The 20,751-nt window shown below is 67.3% G+C and overlaps 2 protein-coding genes across 6 annotated transcripts; one reads left to right on the top strand and one right to left on the bottom strand.

Moving 5' to 3' along the window:
- Positions 1-749: 749 nt before the first annotated feature.
- On the top strand, positions 750-15,128 carry TRPM5 (transient receptor potential cation channel subfamily M member 5). The gene is given in 31 exon segments (XM_060303879.1): positions 750-866; positions 1,027-1,384; positions 1,985-2,151; positions 2,770-2,827; positions 2,830-2,952; positions 4,030-4,156; positions 4,242-4,462; positions 4,687-4,731; positions 5,854-5,946; positions 5,949-5,971; positions 6,235-6,331; positions 6,334-6,545; positions 6,620-6,760; positions 6,836-6,901; positions 6,903-6,960; positions 7,283-7,306; positions 7,309-7,358; positions 7,361-7,408; positions 7,801-7,913; positions 8,148-8,287; positions 8,365-8,615; positions 8,739-8,776; positions 8,778-8,855; positions 9,043-9,175; positions 9,237-9,411; positions 12,496-12,634; positions 13,071-13,252; positions 13,429-13,561; positions 14,280-14,349; positions 14,704-14,774; positions 15,026-15,128. Coding segments are annotated over 31 exon segments (3,654 nt in total).
- Positions 15,129-16,239: 1,111 nt separating this feature from the next.
- TSSC4 (tumor suppressing subtransferable candidate 4) lies at positions 16,240-20,718 on the bottom strand. 5 transcript variants are annotated; one of them, XM_060302769.1, is made up of 4 exons: positions 19,173-20,718; positions 18,437-18,598; positions 17,641-18,147; positions 16,240-17,484 (listed from the first exon to the last, which is right to left on the bottom strand). In XM_060302769.1, exon 4 carries the CDS (start codon positions 17,460-17,462, stop codon positions 16,485-16,487), a length of 978 nt encoding a protein of 325 aa, XP_060158752.1. In that variant the 5' UTR covers positions 17,463-17,484; positions 17,641-18,147; positions 18,437-18,598; positions 19,173-20,718; the 3' UTR covers positions 16,240-16,484. The 5 variants fall into 5 exon arrangements, with proteins under 5 accessions (XP_060158752.1, XP_030689002.2, XP_060158753.1 ...); XM_030833142.2 differs by having other exon boundaries at positions 17,641-17,754; XM_060302770.1 differs by having other exon boundaries at positions 18,458-18,598.
- Between the last annotated feature and the right edge of the window lie 33 nt (positions 20,719-20,751).

Below are 20,751 nucleotides of genomic sequence, written 5' to 3'. Positions count from 1 at the left end.
GCTGGGGGTGCTTGCTGTCAGGCAGGTTGATGGGACCCAGGTCCTTGTCACTCGGGCCTCTCCTGGGACCCTGGCGTGGCTCCCGAGTCTCTGCTAATGTGCCAACCCCGCCAGGCACGTGGGCAGCGCTGGGCCAGGGGTGAGGGCTTGGTGGGAAGGTCCCTGGGTGGTGGGAGGGGCAGGGGACGGCTAGAGCCTTCCCTCCCCGGGCCTCCTGGGCCCACCTGGCTCCCGCCCAGCCCCCCAGGTCCCCCAGCACCTGAGCTGTGTACACAGGCCTCGCCTGCTTGCCTTCCACCTGCTTTCTGCCTGGGCACCAGGCACACCCAGAGTCCCATCCGTGTCCCGGGCTGACAGGGGTGTGGGGCGGGTGGGCTGCGAGACTTCCACTGAGCCTCTTGGGGTTTCCAGGAACCCCCCTGCCAAAGCCTCTGCAGAAGTGGCGACGGGCGTGGCCGGCAGCTGCTCCCAGGGAGGGGCAAGTGGGAGCATACTGGGGGTGGGTGTTGGGCCAGGAGGCGGGGCTGGGGAAGGGGGAGATGGAGCCCACACGGTGGGGCTTCAGGAGGGCCGGCCGGTGGGAAGGGCAACGGGGCAGACACCCTCTTGGTGTCCCCCCATTTCTGCCAGAGCGGCGTCTGGGGAGAGGGGCTCCCCTGGCGAAGGCGGCCCCGGCCTCTGGCAGGAAGAGGGGCAGCGTTTGCCTCTCGTGCCCTCAGGAGTGGGCTCTGTCCCTGCAGACAGGGCCCATGCAGGGTGCCGGGGGCTCCCGTCCTGGCAGCCACAAGTGTGCTGGCGACCAACAGGGGCCGGGCCTGTGCCAGGGTGAGATCGAATTCGGAGGGTCTGGGAAGAAGCGAGGCCAGGTGAGAGGCTGCCCGCACCCCACGTCCTCCCCGCAACACTGAGCCCCGGCGCCCGCTCTCCCACAGCGGGGGTGGCAGGTGCCCGGGGGCTGTTCAGAGCCCCAGGCAGAGACAGCTGCGGAGCTGGCAGCGCCCTCCGGCTCCTGCCTCCTATGCCCAGGCACAGCGTGTCCAGAACCCTCCTCTCTCCGGCCTCAGCCTCTCCCGGGGGGATGGGGACGCCCAGGTCACACAGCAGTCAAGACGGGGCCTGCGGGAGCCCCCTGGCCTCTGGCTGCGACCCTGCCCCCCCCCACCCTGTGGAGCCCAGCCCTCCCCTGTGCCCAGGGCCCCCTTACCCAGCAGCCCCATACTCAGCACCCCCATACTCAGTACCCCCGTGCCCAGCACCCCCATACTCAGTACCCCCATGCCCAACACACTCATGTCACTGGTGGGCGAGGAGCGGCCCTTTGCCCTGAAGCCATGGCTGAGGGACGTCCTGCGAAAGGGGCTGGTGAAGGCGGCTCAGAGCACACGTGAGGCCCTGGGCCAGGGCCTCAGCCCCGCAGCCCGCTAACCCCACGGTCACCCTTCCCTGACAGTGCCACGGTGGCAGTGGGAGCAGCCCCGGGGACGCAGCAGAGGAGCCTCTTCCCCAGGAGGGTCCGGCCACCCCGTGGGGCCCACAGGCCTCAGCGAGACACCCGGGGGCAGCGCCAGCTTCCACACCCCGCTGCCCGTGGGTGGGCCCCCTTGGCCCCCTCTGCTTCCCTCGGGGGAGGAATCTGGCCCGAGGAATCTGGCCAGTCGCTGGGGTCAGAATCAAACTTCTGGGCTTTATTTTCAGGCCGGCTGGGCCTTCAGAAAACCCAGTCAAGGACGTGGGGTCTCTGGTCTCCTTCACCCCAGAAATGATTGATTGTAGAAAAGACAAAAAGCCCAGTCTGTGCACCCACTGGGCTGAGGGCTTTGTAATCTGGAAAGACCTTCCTGGGTTCTGGCCCAGCACAGGCCACGGGACAGAGTCGTGGCCTGTTCTGTCCAGATGGCGTCTGGGGGGGCCAGCTCCCAGCAGATGCCCCAAAGGCAGGAGGGGGCCCTGGGGCCGCTGGGCGCAGTGACTCCCGGGTCTGCAGGTGCCTGGATCCTGACCAGTGCACTCCATGTGGGCCTTGCCCGGTACGTCGGACAGGCTGTGTGTGACCACTCACTGGCCAGCACGTCCACCAAGGCCCACGTGGTGGCCATCGGCATTGCCTCATTGGGCCGCGTGCTGCACCATCAGCTTCTGGACAATGCCCAGGTGAGTGTCGGGCTCGGGGCACTGTGGCCTTGGGACACGGTGGGCCTGGGAGGCCCCCGAATATCGGCCACCCCCCAGGGCAGGAGGGCATGCCTTATGGAGGCCACCAAGGCAGCCTCGCAGCTGACCACAGCCCTCCACCTGTGACTGAGTCTCTCCACAGTGGACAGGCCAGCAGTGGACAGACCAGCCCCTGACCTCGGGGGCTCACGGGCCTGGGCGTGGTGGGGGGAGCGAGGCTGCTCTGAAGGACTGAGGCAGTGAAATGACTCAGAGCCAGGGGAGGGGGAGGGCAGACGGGGGGAAGGCAGGAAGGGGGAGGGGGGTGAAGGGGAGGGGCCAGAGGGGGAGCTGGGAGCCGCGTGCCCAGCATGTGGCCAGCAGGTGGCAGCATCGCCCAGGGAACGGCATGGGGAGGGGTCTGAGGCAGGTCCAGTGAGGCCCAGGCGGCCCTGTGAGAGAAGCTCCCCCCAGCGCTGGGCTCTGTCTAGACAGTCCCCTCCCTGTGCCTGCCTCTGGGCCCCCCCGAAACAGCAGCAAGCCCTCCCTCCATCTGGAGGGCGGGGGCCCTGGACAGAAGCCTTGCCCAGGCCTCATTGACGTGCATGGGGGACCCAGGAGGACAGCCCTGTCCACTACCTCATGGACGATGGTGGCAACCAGGGCCCCCTCTGCCCCCGGAAAACAACCACTCCCACTTCATCCTGGTGGACCCGGGCACCCCTGGGAAGGTCAGCGAGCCCGCAGAGCTGCGGCTGAGGTTGGAGAAGCACATCTCGGAGCAAAGGACCGGCTGCCTGGGTGCCCAGGGAGGCTGCCAGGGAACACGGGATGGGGGTGGTCACAGCGTGTGGACGGGGCTGGAAGGACCACCAGGACGGGCAGGGAAGGGCATTCCCGGCTGAAGGCAGGGCTGCCAGCCACGGCGGCAGGGGACACAGCTGTGGGGAGTGGCTGTAGGTCGATTTCCAGTGGGGGTCCCCTGGCTAGAGGCTCTGGTTGTGGGTGGGCTCTGAGCTTTGGAAAGAAAAAGAGATTTCCGAGTTTCAAGAAGCCTATTTCCCTCCACTGGCCCGACGTAAGGTGCCACCAGGGGGCAGTGTTGTCCGAGGCCTGGGCACCGCTGCGGCCAGTGGCGGGTTCGAAAGTTGTTGCTAACACTAGTGCACGACTGTTTATAAACAAGATACGTATAATTGCCTCCAATACGTGTAAGCAACGTGACGCGTCTGTCAACTGAGCACCCTGTAATGAAAACACAACCGAAGCCGTGTTTAAACCATCACCACGTGGGTGCAGCGCTGAGCCCTGTGCTCCCGACGCCTGGCGGCCCACGCGACCCAAGCATCCCCCACATTCATTCAGGAGGCGCCTTAGGAGTTAGAGGGGCCCCTGCTGGGGGTGGGGCGGGGGGGACGATCCCGCCTGCCTGGAGTCCTCCCAGCAGCTTGCCGGGCTCCTCCCACACAGCCTACCCAGCAGGTCCAGGCTTCTCTGAGGTTTCACCTTCAGAAGCCTCATTTCTGGTTTGTTTGGGGAAAAATCTGACCAGCGCCCCTCCTTTACCTCTTCGACGTGCTCCGTGGGCCTCGGATGACCTGGTGGTCGATAGAGCTTTCTGCCCTGATGCGGGGAGATGCCAGGCCCTCGGAATGAGGCTGGCGCAGCCAGGGACTGAATATTCAACTTGAGGTTTAAATAGCCACGAAGCGGCCACGTCGCATAGTGAGGTGCGGGGCTGGCATCCTGTCCCCGGGTGACGGGGCAGCCTGGAGCCCACACTTCTCTAGAAAAAGCCTCTTGGCTGGAGTTTGCCCAGAAGACGTGGCAAGTCGATGGTCTGAGGCCGTGGTGGTCACCCCACGGGGAGGGTCCCAGGCCCTCCGCTCGCCCGGGCACCTGGGTGGCCCTCGTGCTGCGTCTGCTCCAGCAGCATCGAGATCCCCGTCCTCTCTCTGCTGGTCAACGGTGACCCCAGCACCCTGGAGGTGGGCAGCGGCAGCAGGTGGGGGCCTCCTGCGGGGCCCCGCCAGGGCAGGGATGGACCTGGAGATGACTCGGCCTGCTGGCCCTCCCTGCCCGCCCCACAGGACTCCCAGGGCCGTGGAGCACGCCGGCCCAGGGCTGATCCTGGCGGGCTCGGGGGGCATCGCCGACATGCTCGCTGCCCTGACAAACCAGCCCCACCTCCTGCTGCCCCAGGTGGCCGAGAAGCAGTTGAGAGAGAAGTTTCCCAGTGAGAACTTCTCCTGGGAGGACGTCGTGCACTGGACAGAACTGGCATACACCGGCCAGGACCGCAGTCAGGAGGGCCAAGCGCTGGTCCCTACCCCAGACCCCGCCCCCTGCAGTGCCCACGCCCGGCCCCTCTGGCTGCAAAGCTACCCCACCTTCCCGTGCTCACCCCTGCTTCAGGCCCTCACGCCTGGGGGCGGAGCCTCGGTCTGTGGGTGGGGCTGCCCTGGGCCCAGCGGGCAGAGGGCTGGCATTCTCACGGGGGGGACATGGGGTCATATACCACGTGCCCGGCCTGAGGCGCCAACTCGGGGCCTTTGTCCATCCTCGAGGCACTGGTGAAAGGTGAGGCCTGGCCGCGCCCGCTGGGAGGCCTGCGGAGGGCACCGGGCAGAGGCAGATGGCTGACCAGCTCCCAGCCCTGCCCCGTCCTGGGTCTCGGCCTCCAGGGGCAAGGCCGCCGCCTGGGGGCTGTCAGTGGCCGGGAGGGACCCCTGGCACGGCTGCACTCTGCTGTGTGTGTGAGCGTGTGGGCGAGCGTGCTAGTGTGTGGGCGTGTGTACCGGTCACTGCTCGCTTTGGCGGGGGCAGCACGCGTAACAGAACTGGAGGAATACAGAGCCTACCGAGGCCTCCGTGCAAGGCCTCCGTGCAAGGCCTCCATGCAAATCTGTAGAAAGTCCTGCCTTTGGCAAGTTTTATGTTACTATATTTTATCACAATTTAAAAAACTAAAGTGTTCAATTAATTCAGGGAGCTGTAGCGTTTTCATAAGGTTGTGCACCGTTACTACTGATTCCAGAACGTTTCCACCACCCAGAAGAGCCCTGCTAGTCACCCCGATTTCCCCCAGCCCCCCGCAACCCCGCATCTGCCGTGTCTAAGGATTTGCCCACTTGTGGCATTTCCTGCGAATGGGATCACACACTGTGTGGCCACTGGCGTCTTTCCTTCGCTGAGCACGACGTTTTGGGGGCTGTCCACGTTGTAGCCTGTGTCGGCCTTCACTCCTTTTTCGGGTGGAGTAATATTCCACATTTTGTTTCTCTGTCCCTCTGTTGATGGACACTCGGGTTGTCTCCACTTTCTGGCTGTAACCTGACATGCTTCTTCTTGGACATAAACACCTGTGGAGGGGCTGACCGCTGGTGGGGGACACCGGCCTAGGCAGGGAGGGGCTGTGCAGGGCAGGGGGCCGGGACACCGTTGAGGGAGGGGAGTCTCCTCCAGACAGGCCACCGGCCCCCTGCTCTTCCATTCACCCTTGGGGTCCCCTTGGGGTCCTGGCGCTCCCAGCATTGGCTCCTGGGAGTCTTGGGATGTCTTGTGAATCTAGAGGGTGTGGAGCGAACCAGAGCGCCATTCCCGTGGCTGTGCGTCTAGGAGAGTCACCTTGAGGGACCCTGTGCCCAGCGGCTCTGCCGGCGCCTAGGTTCGCCCTCCCCCCCTCCCCTCCTCCGCCCGCAGCCCACAAGAGCCGTAGCCAGGAGGCGCAGGACTGCCCGGATGAGCTGAAGCTGCCCGTGGCCTGGGACCGCGTGGACATCGCCAGGAGCGAGATCTCAACAGGGACGTGCAGTGGAAGGTGCTGCCCGACTGTGGCCAGATCCGGGCGGGGACGCGTGGAGGGCTAGGGCAGGTGGTGTCCGGGTCCATCCTGGCCCAGCTGTGGCTGCGCGGGCCGGGGGCGACCGGGGCACCTCCTGCTGCTGCCTCACTCGTCTGCACCCCAAGGCAGGATGGGCTGAACTGCGGCGGGTGTGGGCCACCCGGCGCAGCAGGACAGGCGGGGGCCTTGCCGAAGGTCCCCACGCCCAACCCACCGGCTCCCTCTCACTCTCCGCCCAGTCCCACGACCTGGAGGAGGTGATGATGGACGCGCCGGTGAGCAGCAAGCCTGAGTTCACGCGCCTCTTCGTGGACAGTGGCGCCAACGTGGCGGACTTCTGACGTACGGGCGGCTGCAGCAGCTCTACCGCTCGGTACCCCCCAAGAGCCTGCTCTTCCACCTGCTGCAGCGCACGCACGAGGAAGGCCGGCTGACGTGGGCCGGGCTGGGCGCCCAGCAGGCCCGGGAGCTGCCCGCCTTCTCCCTGCACGAGGTGTCGCGGGTGTTCAGGGACTTCATGCACGACGCCTGCCGTGGGCTCTACCAGGCAGTGAGCTGTGAGCGGGCGGCAGGAGGGGGGCGCCGGCGGGGCCGCGGCTGCGGGCTGACACCCCCGTCCTCCAGGAGCAGGGCCCGGTCCGGCAGCCCACGGGCCAGAAGGGGCTGCTGGACCTGAACCAGAGGAGCGAGAACCCCTGGAGGGACCTGTTCCTGTGGGCGGCGCTGCAGAACCGCCACGAGATGGCTACCTACTTCTGGGCCATGGTGAGGACTCCGGGGAGGGGCCGGGTCCCTGGGGAGGTGGGGGAGGCAGCCGCATCCTCAGACCTGGCCTCCCAGGGCCAGGAGGGCGTGGCAGCCGCTCTGGCCGCCTGCAAGATCCTCAAAGAGATGTCCCACCTGGAGCCGGGGGGCCGAGGGGGGCCGCACCCTGCGTGAGGCCAAGCACGAGCAGCTGGCCCTGGGTAGGCAGCCGAGCAGTGGGGGCTGCAGGGACCCTGTGCGCCTCGGGGCTACTGGGCTCCCCCCAAAATCCTAATGGGGGCAGACGGGTACACAGCTGACGAGGACGCAGCTCCAAGGCTCGGGCCAGCTGGGCCTGTGGCCGGGCGGGCGGGGACACTCGGGGAGAGGGAGGCCCCCAGGATCCCGACAGCCTCTGTGTGGCCGGCCTCTCCCTGGCCTCACCAGCCCCCTGGGAGGCAGGCACAGGGCAGAGGGCCGGCCGGAGGAGGAGGGCAGGCGGGCCAGGCCTGGGCATCGTGGCAGCGGCCGCACCCTCGGCAGACCTCTTCTCCTAGTGCTACCGTAACAGCTGGTGTGCCGGAACCGCTCATGCAGCAGGGCCACGTGTCTGCACCTGTGGCCACCGAGGCCGACACCGAGGCCTTCTTTGCCCACGACGGGGTGCAGGTGAGCCCCGGGGAGGGCTGTGGGGCGAGGGGCTGGGCAGACAGGACGTGCCCCAGCCGACCCCTCTCACGTGCCTCCCCCAGCCTGTGTCCTGGCCATGGGGGTGGGGGGCTCCCTCAGCTGGCCACTCCCCCCACGTCCAGCCCTTTCTCCACCTCCAGTCTCGGAAGAAACCCCGCTTCCTCAGCTCAGCCCTCCTGGACCCCCGAGCCGGGCCTGCCCCGTCGAAGGGTTTTCCTTCCCCAGCAGGGCAGAGGCTCCAGGAACTCCAGGAGCCAGGGCTGGGAGGGGCGATGCTCCCGCTGAACCTGGAAGGGCAGGCCTGCTGCGGGCACAGCAGGGCAGAGGTGTGGAGGCGGGGGCGGGGGGGGGCAACCGTGCCTTTATTTCAGGCCTTCCTGACCGAGATCTGGTGGGGGGACGTGGCCGCGGGCACGCCCATCCTGAGGCTGCTGGGTGCCTTCCTCTTCCCGGGCCTCGTGTATACCAACCTCATCACCTTCAGGTCTGTCAGGACAAAGCGGCTGGGGGGCCTTGGGCTTCACTGGGGCTGGTGGCGGCACGTCCCCGGCGCCGGCCCACGCCGCATCCAGCATCCGTGTGGGCCCCCCTATGCACGCCCCCTACCCGTGTCCCTTCGCAGTGTGTCCAGCACTTCCTCTGCTGGCTGGTGCCTGAGACCAAGTGGAGGGCCTCTGGGTGCCCTTCCCACGTCCCTGAGGGCCCCCTGTGCTCCCAGTGAGGAGGCCCCTCTAAGGACGGGCCCAGAGGACCTGCAGGGGCTGGGCAGTCTGGACACGGAGAAGAGGCTGCTCTGTGGCCCGGGCAGTCGGTGAGGGCCCTGCGGAGGGTGGGCAGTGGCAGGGAGGCTGGGTGCCGGTGGGCAGCGGCAAGCTCGGGGCTCTGGCCACCCGTCTCATCACTGGCCGTGGCCTCCTTCGTGGTGCCGGGCGGAGCAGCTGGCCAAGGCGCCAGGAACTCAGCGCGGCCGAGGCCCCGAGCCGCCTCCTCGTTCACGCGCTGGCGGAAGTTCTGGGGGGCACCCGTGACCGTGGTCCTGGGGAACGTGGTCACGTACTTTGCATTCCTCTTCCTGTTCACCCACGTCCTGCTGGTGGACTCCAGGTCCCCTCCCCAGGGGCTGTCGGGGGCTGAGGTCACCCCCTACTTCTGGGTCTTCACGCTGGTGCTGGAGGAGATCCGGCAGGTCAGCAGTGGGCCCAGCCCACCGAGCCCCGATCCCTGACGGTCACAGCCTGGCCATGGCGGGGCTGTCTCCAGCTAGGTGGGGGCCCAGGTAGCCGTCACCGGGCCGTCTGCTCTCTGCCAGGGCTTCTTCACAGATGAGGACACGCACCTGGGGAAGAAGTGCACTCTACGTGGAGAACAACTGGAACAAGTGTGGCATGGTGGCCATGTTCCCGTTCGTCGTCGGTGTCACCTGCAGGTCTGTGGGTCCCAGAGGCCTGGCAGGGGCAGCCCTGGTGGGCTGGTGGGCCGGGCTGCTTCAGGATGGGTCTGCTCAGGCCCCGGAAACCCTGTGTTTGTACGTCCCGTGCTGTGTGTCCTGGGGGAAGCCCCTGCCCTCTATGGGCACCAGCAGCCGTCCAGCCTGCCTTCCCCCCGCCTGCCAGGATGCTGCCCTCAGTGTTTGAGGCCGGCCGCACGATCCTTGCCATCGACTTCATGGTGTTCATGCCCCGGCTCATCCACGTCTTTGCCCTCCACAAGCAGCCGGGCCCCAAGATCATCATCGTGGAGTGGATGGTGAGCCCCCGCCCCCGGGAGGGCGGATGCTTCTCTCCCCACTCGCCTACCCGCCGTGGAGATGAAGGACGTCTTCTTCCTCCTCTTCCTCCTGAGCATGTGGCTTGTGGCCTACGGCGTGACCAGCCAGGCGCTGCTGCACCCCCATGACGGGCGCCTGGAGTGCATCTTCCGCCGTGTGCTCTACCGGCCGTACCTACAGATCTTCGGGCAGATCCCACTGGACGAGATCGACGGTCAGCACACAGCCTGGGGGTGGGCGTGGGGGGTCCTCTGTGCCCACTCTACGTGGGACCCCCACCCCAAGGTGCAGCTGAACCGAGTCCAGTTATGAACGTTCCTTTTGTAAGACCCTGGACAGGTGGCCCTTGAGAGGGGTGTTTGAGGGTCACAGGAGACCCCGGCCTGGAGTGGCTGAGAGCGGGGGGTCCCCGAGGCTGGCCCCCCAGGCCCTGCCCACCCACACAGGGCCACGTCCAGCAGGGGACAGCTCTGGGCTGATGTGTGTCAGCTGCGGAGGCCCCAAAGTCGGGCCTCGGGCTGGAGATGGAGACGGGGCTGCAGGGAGAGAGAGCAGGCTGGGTGGGGTGGCGGGAGGCTTGCCGGGAGGGGGGATGGGTAGGCACTACAGGTCACCTGGGGTCTGGGCCCTCCAGCTGCCCCGTCCCCCCGGCATGTCCCCAGTGGGCATCAGGTCTCCTGTCAGCCCCCATCCACCCGGCCCCGCACCCAGCCTCAGGCCCACCTGCTGGAAAGGCCCTTAGCTAGGAAGCCGCTCCTGATGGCATCTGTGCTTCTGGGGACCCACCCAGTGTGTGTGCCTGATCTCCGGCCGGGTGTGTGTGGTCTGTCTGAGGGGTGTCTCCAGGGCGGCCCCTGTACGGGGGGTTGGGGGCGCTGGGGCTGGTGGAGGCTCTGAGAACTTCCCACAAGTCAGCACAGTGTGGGGGGCAGAGTGGCTCAGCCATGGGGGCTCAGGGAGACCTGGGCTGGCGGCGGGGATGCCTGTACAGGCTCTGGGATGGCTGGGACTCGGGGAGGGGGAGGGGGAGGGGGGACCAGCCCCTCAAGCAAGGTGGGCCAGCAGCCAGGGCCCAGTGTGGGGGCCCAGGGCACCCGCCCTGCCGGGCACTCCTGGCGCGAGGAGGGGGGCGGAGGGATCATTCGCTCAGGCTGGTGTCAGACTGAGGCCACCTGGGGCCCACCGGGCGATCACGGGCACACTGTCCCTGAGGCCTGACCGCGGCCACTGCAGCTGATGACGCGAGGTCAGCGCCCCGCGACCTGGTAAATATTTGTCGATGGGATGAGGACGTGACCGAAGCAAACAGGCCTCCGGGATGGGGCGGCGGGGGGGCTGGGCCGTCATGGGACTTGCCTCCTAATTAGGGTGCTCTGCAGGCTCATTTCCTCCACTGTTTTCTTAGGCCCCCAGCCCCCGGCACTGGGGCCAGTGTTTGCTCATCCGTGGGCACCAGTTTCCAGGCCATTAGTTTAACGAGGCCCTGCCCGCCCTCCAGCCCTCCCCGCCCGCACCATATGGCCCCTGCTGGCGGATGCTACCATGACCCCCAACTGCCCCAGTCCCACGGGGCCCCTCGGAAGGAGGGGAGTGAGGTGGGCGCCCCCAGGACCAGGCAGGGGTGGGGGGGTCACTCCTGCCCCCACGGCCACACACTGGTTCAAGGGAACTCTGTCATGGTTCGGGGTCCCCAGGAGCCTGGGGCCACCTGGGCAGGACGGAGGAAGGGTAGACTCCTGGGGGTCCAGCCTGAAGTGCTGCTGTGGCTGCCAGGCCGAGTTCCACGGTGGAAAGTCCGTGACCAGGGCCGGGCCTGGGCCGGCACGGAGGGTCCCGCAGGTCCCTGTCTCCCTCCCTATCTCTCTTCACCCGCCCCCCCCAACCCCTGGCCCCTCCCTGTGAGCCCACGGTGGTACAGCCAAGAGTAATTCCCTCACTTATGGCCGAGAGGGAAGGCAGCCCGCGGGGCTCCCCGGTGGCCACCCTGCCCTCCCTGCCCCACATGCACCCGCGGGAGCTGGGGGCTGAGCGTCCAGGGCAGAGCTCCGTCTCTGGGCTCTAGGAGGTCAGAGACAAGGACAACTCATTTCCCAGCCTAGCCTGGTGGTGCCTTTGAGAGTCATGGGGGAGACGCAGGGGTCTCGTGACCACGGAGCCGCTTCCATCAGACAGGTTTACAGCTTCACAGACACGCTTTCCAGGCCTGGCCCTGGCCCACCTCTCGGGGTGCCGGAGGGAGGGAGGGAGGAGGGTCACCCATCAGCGCCGGGCAGATCTGTGGGCGGGGAGGGAACTCACGTGGGGACGCACCAACCCCCATCACAGTAACTCACTCAGGAGGGACTCACCCCCGTGAGGGAGACACGCGGACACGGAAACAGGCCCTGCCAGCCTGACACGCAAGCAGGGAGGCAGGGACACAGGCACACACAGAGCCAGAGGCCCCCAGTGCCCCCCGGACTCAGTCACAGCATGAAGACTGGGAGGGGCAGTCACAGAAACACAGGCCTACGTGCAGGCGTGTGTCCGCGTCCACGCACATGCACGCACGCACACGCACGCATGCGCACGGCCTGTGGAGGTCGCCACCTGGAGTCACAAGCCCTCTTGATGGGCAGGCGCACTCTCCCCGCTTCCTCCGCACCTTCCTCCCATCTCCTGGGATGGGGTGGGGGTCCAGGCTGGCCCTGCAGGGGTAGAGGCAGGCAGGGGAGGGGCTGCCCCACCCAGAGGGCACTTTTCAGGCTGGCTTGTCTCCATGCCCACAGTGATCCGTGTCAAGGGTGTTCTGCCTCCATAGGCTTTGGAAATGGTGCAGATCTGCCCCCCAGCTCAGAGTCCTGTGATAGGCAGTAGGGCCATAAAGGCCCTGAGAAGTCCTGCAGGAGAGACTCCACCTCCCCTTGCCGAGGCCAGCTCTCCCCACACTGGCTCTGAGCAGAGCCTTTGGCGGTGGTGGTGGTGCTTGGGGGTGACCCATGAAGCAACCAGCAGAAACCGGGGTCCTCCACACGGCCTCGGCGCTGCCTCCAAAGCCTGCGGTCTGGCTGTGAGCTCGGTCCAGCAGCAGTGCGGAAGTGGGGCTAGCACCGCTAGGCCAGGCACCCAGGACTGGAGGGTCCCACGACAGGAACTCAGCGCCGAAGCCCAGGTGACCCCCAGGAAACCACAAGAGTTGGCCGCCTAACCAGGGCCCTCTGTCCCAGGGTGGCCTCGACTGCGGGACAGAGCTCTCGATACCCAAGGGCATTTGCAGCTCAGCCCCGCACCGGCTGCACTGAGCCCACTCCCCTTTCAGAAGCCTCCGTGAACTGCTCCGTGCACCCCCCGCTGCTGGAGGACTCGCCCTCCTGCCCCAACCTCGACGCCAGCTGGCTGGTCACCTTCCTGCTGGTCACCAACGTGCTGCTAATGAACTCCCTCATCGCCATGCTCAGGTGCCCGCCCTGCCTCCTTGCTCCGTCCACGTCGGGGGGCCCTTAGTTCCAGCATCTCTGGCCCAGACCTGCCTGGCCCTCCGGACTTCAAGCTGCATTCACCTCTGCCCTCAAGAGGGGCCTGGAAATGGGGTGTCACCCAAAACTGTGGCTCCCCTTCGGGTTGGGCCTGGAGGTCAGGGCACCTAGGAGGTGGTGCAGGGCAGGGCAGGTGCGTGCGTGTGGGTGGAGTGGCGATGCTTTCCCAGGCCGCCGCCCCCCAGGGAGTAGGGCCCGGGTCTGCGAAGGCTGCAGCAGATGGGACAGTGGAAGACCCCAGAGGAGTGGAGAGAAGTCACAGGAGGAGGGGACGGCGAGGCGGGGGGAGCCCTTGGGACTCCAGGAACAGCGCAGGGAGCCGGGCCATGTGCCCACCGCCGCCCACATGCGTCCGCAGCTACACGTTCCAGGTGGTGCAGGGCAACGCGGACACTTTCTGGAAGTTCCAGCGCTACCACCTCATCGTGGAGAACCACGAACGCCCCGCCCCTGCCCCGCCCTTCATCCTCCTCAGCCACCTGAACCTGGTGCTCAAGAGGTTCTTCCGGAAGGAGGCCCAGCAGAAGGGGGCGCGCCTGGGTGAGGCTTGGGCTGGACTCAGCTGCCCGGACCGAGGTGGGGGGCGGGGGGGGGGCCCTGGGCCTGGGGAGGGGCAGCGCGCCCTGGCCCCGTCTGCAGTGACACTGCAGGCTGCCGCACCACAGGGAGGGCTCCTCCTGCCTGGCTCTGCCCCTGAGGCTGCCTGGCCTTCCCAGAGAGGGACCTGCCGGAGCCCCTGGACCAGAAGATGGTCACCTGGGAGGCGGCGCAGAAAGAGAACTTCCTGAGCGAGCTGGAGAGGCGGAGGAAGGACAGCGGGGAGGAGCTGCCGCAGAAGACGGCCCACAGGTGCATTGACCCGGCCCCGCCCCGCCCCACCCACCTGGGTGGGCGTGGCAGGTGGCCTGGGGTGCTGAGCCCACAGGGCGGCTTACAGGGGCAAGGGCCCAGCCTGGAGCGCTGGCCGCCTCCCCTGCAGGGTGCCGGTAAGTAGAGGCGCCGGCGGAGCTGGCGAGGGGTCGGATCTCACGCCATGGGACTGGGGGCTGTGAGGTCTTTACTAGAATCACTGCTGGGCGTGCCTTACAGGCTGGCGTGGGCTCTCACGTCACAGGGCCTGAGCTGGGGAAACGGGCCGAGAGGGGCAGGGATGTGGCCCGGTCCAGCACACGGCCTCCCTCCCGACCCTGGCCAGAGCTCTGCTGGGGCCTTGCCTGCCCTGCATTTGGGGGATGGGGCCAACACTCATGGTGTTCTCTGCTCTCTCTCAGACCCACGTGCCTGGTCCTGCCTGCGGGTGAGGGGTGGGGACAGCCCCGCCCACCACTGCTGGACAGAACCCCGCCCCTGCCCCGTGCCTGCAGGGAGGGTGCAGCAGAGCTCTGCACCCAGGCCCGAAGGGCCAGAGCACCCTGAACTCAGGCGCCCACAGAGGCTCAGTGCCCCCCAAACCCACCCGAAGGGCCTGGGCCACAGGATGGGGGAGGACGGGAAGGTTTCCCAATCTGGGAGCCCGCCCCGCCCCGCCCCGCGCTCAGGGCCTGCTGCCTGCCTGCTCCTATCCCAGGGTGGACTTCGTAGCCAAGTACCTCGGGGGCCTGAGAGAGCAGAAGCGGGTCGAGCGTCTGGAGTCTCAGGCAGGCAGGCACACCAGGGCGCCCTTCTCTCCCGGTGCAGGGGCCTGGCCGCGGGGCTCAGCAGTCAGGGCAGGGGCAGGGCAGGGGCAGGGCAGGGAGGGCCTGGGGCTTCGTACTTGTACCCACCCTTCCCTGAGGGGGAGACCCTGCAACTCTCCCCAGGGGGGTCCTGCATTTAAGACCCCTCACCGTCTACTCCCCGCATCACGGTGCCAGAGGGCCTGCTCCCCCACCCCCCCGCCTCCTCCGAGAGGCAGCCACCAGAGGAGGGTCACAGAGCAGTGCGGGCACCGGTGGGCAGGGGAGGCGGGCACGGCGTGGCCCGGGAGCTCCCAGCACGCCTCCCTTCTGCAGGTCGACTACTGCACGGCGCTCCTCTCCTCCATGGCCGACACGCTGGCCCGCAGGAACAGCTACTGGAGTAGGTGTGGCTGTCCCCACACGTCCTGGGTGGGCTTGGGGCAGGGTGGGCGGGAGCAACCCACCGCCAGCCCGCTGACCTGGGCCTCCGCTTCCCACCTGTCCTGGGAGGGGCCCGGCCTACATCTCTGATGGCCTTCGGCTGACCACAGTCTTCAGGGTGGGTAGGGGCCCTCTGGTGAAGCCCACCGACCCAGCGAGGGTGTGAGGGCGTGGCCACCCAGACTCCCGAGCCTCTGCCTGCCCCCACCTCCAGTGGAGCCCCCCAGCAGGATGTGGCTCGGGGCTTTGCCCTGCCCGGCACCTTCCCTGGACGTCCTGGGCCCGGGGTGCAGCGGTGTGTCGTGGGTCCCCCCTGACAGGCAGAGCCCTCAGGACCCCGAGCAGAACCAACCAGCCAGGCCCAGGAGAGCAGACACTTGTTGAGTGCCCTGTGCGGGGCACCTCCCGTTAGGTGGGCAGCTAGCTGCCTTGGAGTCCATGCCCAACCTGTGTCGCCCACCAAGAGGCTGGTCTTTTTCTGAAACGCTTGCACTTGGAATTTCTGTCCTTTAAAACCCAAGACTGTGTGTATCGGCTGCCACCGCACGTCCCCGACAGCTCGCACAGTGAGTGGCGGGCTGTCCAGCCTGGGCAGCGGCTGCGGGTCACCTCCCCAGGAGGACCCGCCCCCAAAGCTGCTTTATCTTAAATGGAGCCTGGGAAGTACACCCACACCTTGGGCTGCAGCCCCACATGAGAGTGGACCCTGGGGGGCGTCTGGGAGGTGTCAGGCGGTCAGTAAAGCACTGCGGGGGGAGAGGGACTTCCTGCCCTGCAGGGATGGGGTCTGGGCCCCTGAGCTTGCCCCAGCTGCGTGGCCAGCCAGGCCGGTCTCTCCTTCCCTTAGGGACCTGGAGCCCGGGGTAGGGGCAGCAGGGGCAGGGCCAGGCCCGGGGCTCAGCAGCACGATGGGCTGGCCAACCCCAAGTGCGGTCCCAGGAGAGCCACGCCCACTCCCGGCTACCTCCCCAGCACCCTCTGGGGACCCTCCTCATCGCCCTGCACAGCAGCTCCGCAGTCCTGGCGACACTGTCCCAGGACACCAGTTGTCGTCACACAGCCTGGGTAGGACAGAGTCAAGGGTGAGCTTGGCCAGGGCTGGAGACGGCGCCCGCTCAGCTGGCCGCTTCCTGGGGTCTACAGGCATATGCTGGAGGCAGGGGCTGCACACCAACAGCCGTGAGCCCGCCTCTGGACGGGTCTGGGGTGTCCACCTCTTGCTCTGGGCTGAGGAGGGGGTCACCTCAGCTAGGCTGGAAGACGTGCCACTGAGGAGCACAGGCTTGATTTAGAAAGCTTCAGAGCCCCCTGACGCTAAGCTGGGAGGCTCCAATGTGGGAACAGGGTGATGGGGTGTCTGGAGAGAAGACAGGGCCCTGGCCACAGTCCCGGGCGGATGGGGGCTGACAAAGAGACACGGAGACTGAGGAACACCCAGAGCCTTTACTGTGCCCCTGGGCACGGGGTGAGTCAGGGTTTCCGCCAACCCCTGGCCCACACCCTCAGCAAGGTCTCTGCCCTGGCCGCTGGTGCCACCGACAGGCAGCCCGCTGGCTCCCTTCCCTGGGGGTGGGGCCCCGGGCCTGCTCCGTCCCTGAAGCCACCCCGGGGGGACAGTGGGGCCGTCCCTCCAGCTCGGCCAGGGCAGGCAGGCGGCCAGGCGGTCTCCCCGCTCAGACGTCCGCGCCTGGGGCCTCGGGGCTGCTGTCCTTGCTCCGGAAGTGGTCCCTGCTCCGCTTCCTGCTGCTGTGGAAGCCCACCGCCTCCCCTGGCAGGGCGCTGGCCCCAGACCCCGCGAGGGCCTCCCCCTCAGGTGCACCCACCTCCTGCAGGCGCCCCCGGGGTCTGCTCCACTCCTCGGCCTCCGGGCTCCCGGGCCTGGCCAGGTGGGCCAGCTCCACGGGGCCCTCGCCCCCCGCCGCCCCCGGGATCCCGTGGGGGCTCCCACCCGGCTCCCCTGCCTTCCTCGGGACCCTCCTCTTCTCAAGCCGGGCCTCGCCGGTTCGCACCGGTTTGGAGAAGATGAGCCGGCCCTCCCCACAGCTAGAGGGGTCCTGGTTGAAGGAGGGCACGTAGCCGCTGGGGGCGGCCAGGCTCTGGGGGCCCAGGAAGGCCAGGGCGGCGGCCCGGTTGCTCTGTTTGCTGGCCTCAGCCACACCCTCCAGGCTGTACTTGGTCCAGCGCTCGGGGTGGGCCACGTAGTCAGGAACGGGGGGCACCCTCAGGGGAGCGGGATTCTGAGTGGCCCTGCTCGGGCCCCCGGCTGGAGGCCGGCTGGAGAGTGTCAGCGGCTGCCGGAAGCCCCCACTGTCGCCAGGGCCGGCTGGGGCCGCAGAGGGCGGAGCCCGCCTGGCTGCCCGCTCCAGGCCGCCGAAGATGTCGTGGCTGCGCTGGGAGAAGGTGGGGCTCGTGCCTCTCAGGTGGAAGGGCTGCACCGCCGCTGTGGCGAAGCTCCTGGGGGGCGAGGGGGGCTCATCGGGGCCCGAATCCCCCGGGGCCTCCCCGGGCAGCCCCCCGGGAGACAGAGCTTCCACTTCAGCATCGTCGAGCAGGCTGAGGTCGGATTCCGAGTCGCTGAGGCAGACGGGGTCGGGAGACAGAGCGGCACCCCCGGAGCCAACGGAGTGCTGGCCGTCCCCTGCCTCAGCCATGCGTCCCCCAGCCACGCCGCACCTGCACCAAAGCAGCCCAGGGAGTCGGTCACTGGAGACAACACAAGCTCAGAACAAGTCCCTCCTGCAGACCCACCACCCCGGGGAAGGGTCAGCAGCAAGAGCTGTGTCCAAGGAGGAGCGGCCAGGTCCCCCGCCCCGAAAGCCCTCCTCTTACCTCCCTGGCTGCTGGGTGCCTGTGCTGGACGGCAGGTGGGCCGAGCGCTGGAGAAGGTTCTTGGTCGCAACGGCCCCCGCCAGGCACGGCTCTGCTCAGTGGCTCAGTGGCTGGCTGAGGGCAGGGAGGGAGAGGCAGCCCTCAGACCAGACGGCAGACATGCAGGAGTGGAGCCGCCACCCCGGGAGTGGGCCTGGGTTTACAGAGCCCCTGACACAGCCAGGCCCAGGAGCTGGTCCTTCTGACGTGTCACCTCATTCAATCCTCTCCAGCCAGTCTGACTAAAGCCACTAGGAGGCCTGCTGCAGGGGGGGCGGGGGCTTGAACCCAGGGCCGAGAGCGACCTCTGCTCTGCACGCCTTCTCTCAGCCAGGCACGCTGCGTGGCAGGCAGCGGGTACTCCACAAAGGCCGGGGCGCCTGCCTGCTCCGTGGGGAGGAGGTGTGCTCCTGACCGCCGTGAGATGCCCTGGAGCTCCAGACGAGTCTGCAGACACATCCTTGGCATCTGCGGGTCAAGCGCTCAGGAAGCCGGAGTGGCCTTGCTCCGCAGAGGCCAGCCCCACAGCTCCTGGGGCATTTGTCCTATGCGCCTCCGCACACCCCTCACTTTCCCAGCTGAGCAGAGAAGTGCTGCCAGCACCTGGTTAGTGTTCCAGTGTCACCAGGCACCCTGAAGCTTGTTTCCAGGCTCAGAGGACAGCCCAGTCTCACCCTCCGCACAGACATCCGTCCACCAACTCCCTCTTCCCACCAAGCCTCCCTGGCCCAGGGTGACCCCTTGCTCGTGCACCCACCGAGGACCAGGCCAGGCAGACCTGCAGTGTCTCTGAGTGCCCGGCACCAGGTCAAACACAGGCAAGATCTCCATTCCTCTGGGCCTCGCGTGACTCCCAAAATGAAGGCACAACTCCAGGAAAGGGGACACGAAGTAAACGCCAATGGTGTCTGTTTTAGAGCTGGCAGGACCGGAGCGGGGAAGGAGTTGCCCGTCATACAGTACGTTGCAGGCAAAGCTGGAGTTCAAACCGGACTCCGGCTTCCTAAATGTGCAACCCCGTCCCCTGGAATCGCGGGAACGCCCGTGGTGAGTGGGACACGCCGCGGGGAAACGGGGATCTCGCCCCAAGACAGGGAATGCGGGGCCTGCATCTCTGAGTTCTCTGAGAACTTCCCAAGCTCAGCGCAGGGCAGAACTGAGTACAGTCTGAGGGCCTGGGGGGCTCGGAAGCGGGGTTTTCTCAGGGCCGGAATCCGGGCAGGCCAGGTCCCAGAGAACACTGGCTTCTTTGCCGGTTGTCTCGCTCCCCTGGGAGGCGAACCCTTGACTTTCTCCACTCCACGCGCCCAGGGCCTCGGCCCGGGCCCAACAGGTTCTCTGTGTCGGGGGCTTAAGTTCTGGGGCCAACTCGGGTGGATGGGCCAAGGGTCCGGGCCTCACGAGGGCCTCCCTGCTCGGCGCAGCAGACTGCGGACAGCAGACTCCCGAAGCCCGACAGCCCACCAGCGCCGTCCTCCCCACCACAAACCTACCGGCTCACCGCGGCCTGGCTGCCTCCATCTTGCACCGCGCTCGGCCCTCTGGGAAACTGAGTCCTCTGCCGGCCGAGGGCCGCGGCTTCCGCGCCTGAAGAACTACATTTCCCACAAGTCACTGGGCCGCTACTCCCGAGGCCTATCGGGAGTGTGGCCTCTGCGCATTCGCTGTCTTCCCTCCCGGAAACGGCGCTCTCTCGCGAAGAGACCGGAATTGACTAAGGCCAGGAGGGAGGCTGGGAGGCCGAACTACGACTCCCAGGATGCCCGAGGGCTAACAGCCAGCGCCGCGTTCCCGGGGCCGCAGCGCCGCTTGCCGGAAACCGCGAGGACCGGAAGTGCATCGACGCGTGCGGCGCTGTTCCCGGGCACTTCCGGTCCTGGCCTAGAGCGGCCGGCCACGCCCTCGTGGGTCCCGGGAGCCGGGCAGCGGGGCGTGCCGACCTCCCAACTGCCGGGGCCCGCCGTGAGGCAGCCCTCCTGGGAGAGGCGGCCTTACCTATTCCTGCCGATGGTCGATGGCCTGGCTGGTTATTTCTGCCCGGAAGCGGAGGGCAGATCCCAGTCTCCCCTGGACGGGCCGCACGTACCTCGGCCCGGAGCCCAGGCGGCCGGCGCCCTTTCCCTGCTGGCGCCTCGCCTGCTGGACGGCCAGAGCGCGCTCCCTCGCCCAGGGCTGCAGCCCTGGAATCCAGGGTTCAGGCCATGCTGCGGCCTAGCCCAGGGACCCAGAGAGGAAACGGGGCCCGTTCTGATCATCCCTAACGCCACCCCCATGCAGGGCCTCACCAGGAACGCGGAGTCCAGGCCACAGAAGGCAGCTAGTTCACACCGCAGCTAGCAGGGGTGACACCCAGGCCTCGGCCAGGATGTTCCCAGGGCTTCGCAGCACAGGGAGAAGTAAAAAGGAGCTGGTTCCTTGGGCCATCCAGTTTTCCCAACCCACCAGCACCCCCCTGGACTGTGGAAGGGCAGGCCCGCTGAGGCCCTGTGACCCCCAATGCAGGGCTGGGGTTAGTTTCCAAAATCAGCCCCCCAAGGAGGCCCCAGGGAGCCCTTGACGTATGAATCCCAGCCAGGGACTTGTCTCAAGAGGTCAAGTTAATGTACGTGCAGGGGGGTACCTGCATGCAGCTAATGGTGACATCACCCAGCATTCCCGCTGGGGGCAGCAGCCTACCCCAAGAGGTGGCTGGGCCTCAGTCCACGGTGGTGGGCCAGGTAGGCTCCCCCAGGTAGTGGCTGAGGCCTTGCCCTCCAGCCCCTGCAAGATGTGGGCACCCAGCCCCATGACGGGACGTCTGCAAGCAGCTAGGTCAGAGAAGAGCCCCTCAGACCTTGGGAGGGAGCAGTGTGTCCATCCTCCTGGGCTGGCCCTCAGGAGGGCGGGGAGTCTTGCAGGGGCCCCACATCCTGTACCACATTCTTGGGCTGCCTGCCTGCCCCGCACAGACCCTGCTGGGCAGTGGTGCACAAGGAATGGGGGTGGAGGCTGCTCCAGGTGGCACAAGGCCCAACAAAGGGGCACTCCCTCCACGGAGTCCTTCTGGGCGCCCCACAGACACCCACCAACAGG

The sequence above is a fragment of the Globicephala melas genome, chromosome 8 (genome assembly GCF_963455315.2).
Source record: "Globicephala melas chromosome 8, mGloMel1.2, whole genome shotgun sequence".
NCBI classification, from domain to species: Eukaryota; Metazoa; Chordata; class Mammalia; order Artiodactyla; family Delphinidae; genus Globicephala; species Globicephala melas.
Note: the sequence above shows the minus strand (reverse complement) of the source record. Positions and strands in the feature narration are given on the sequence as shown.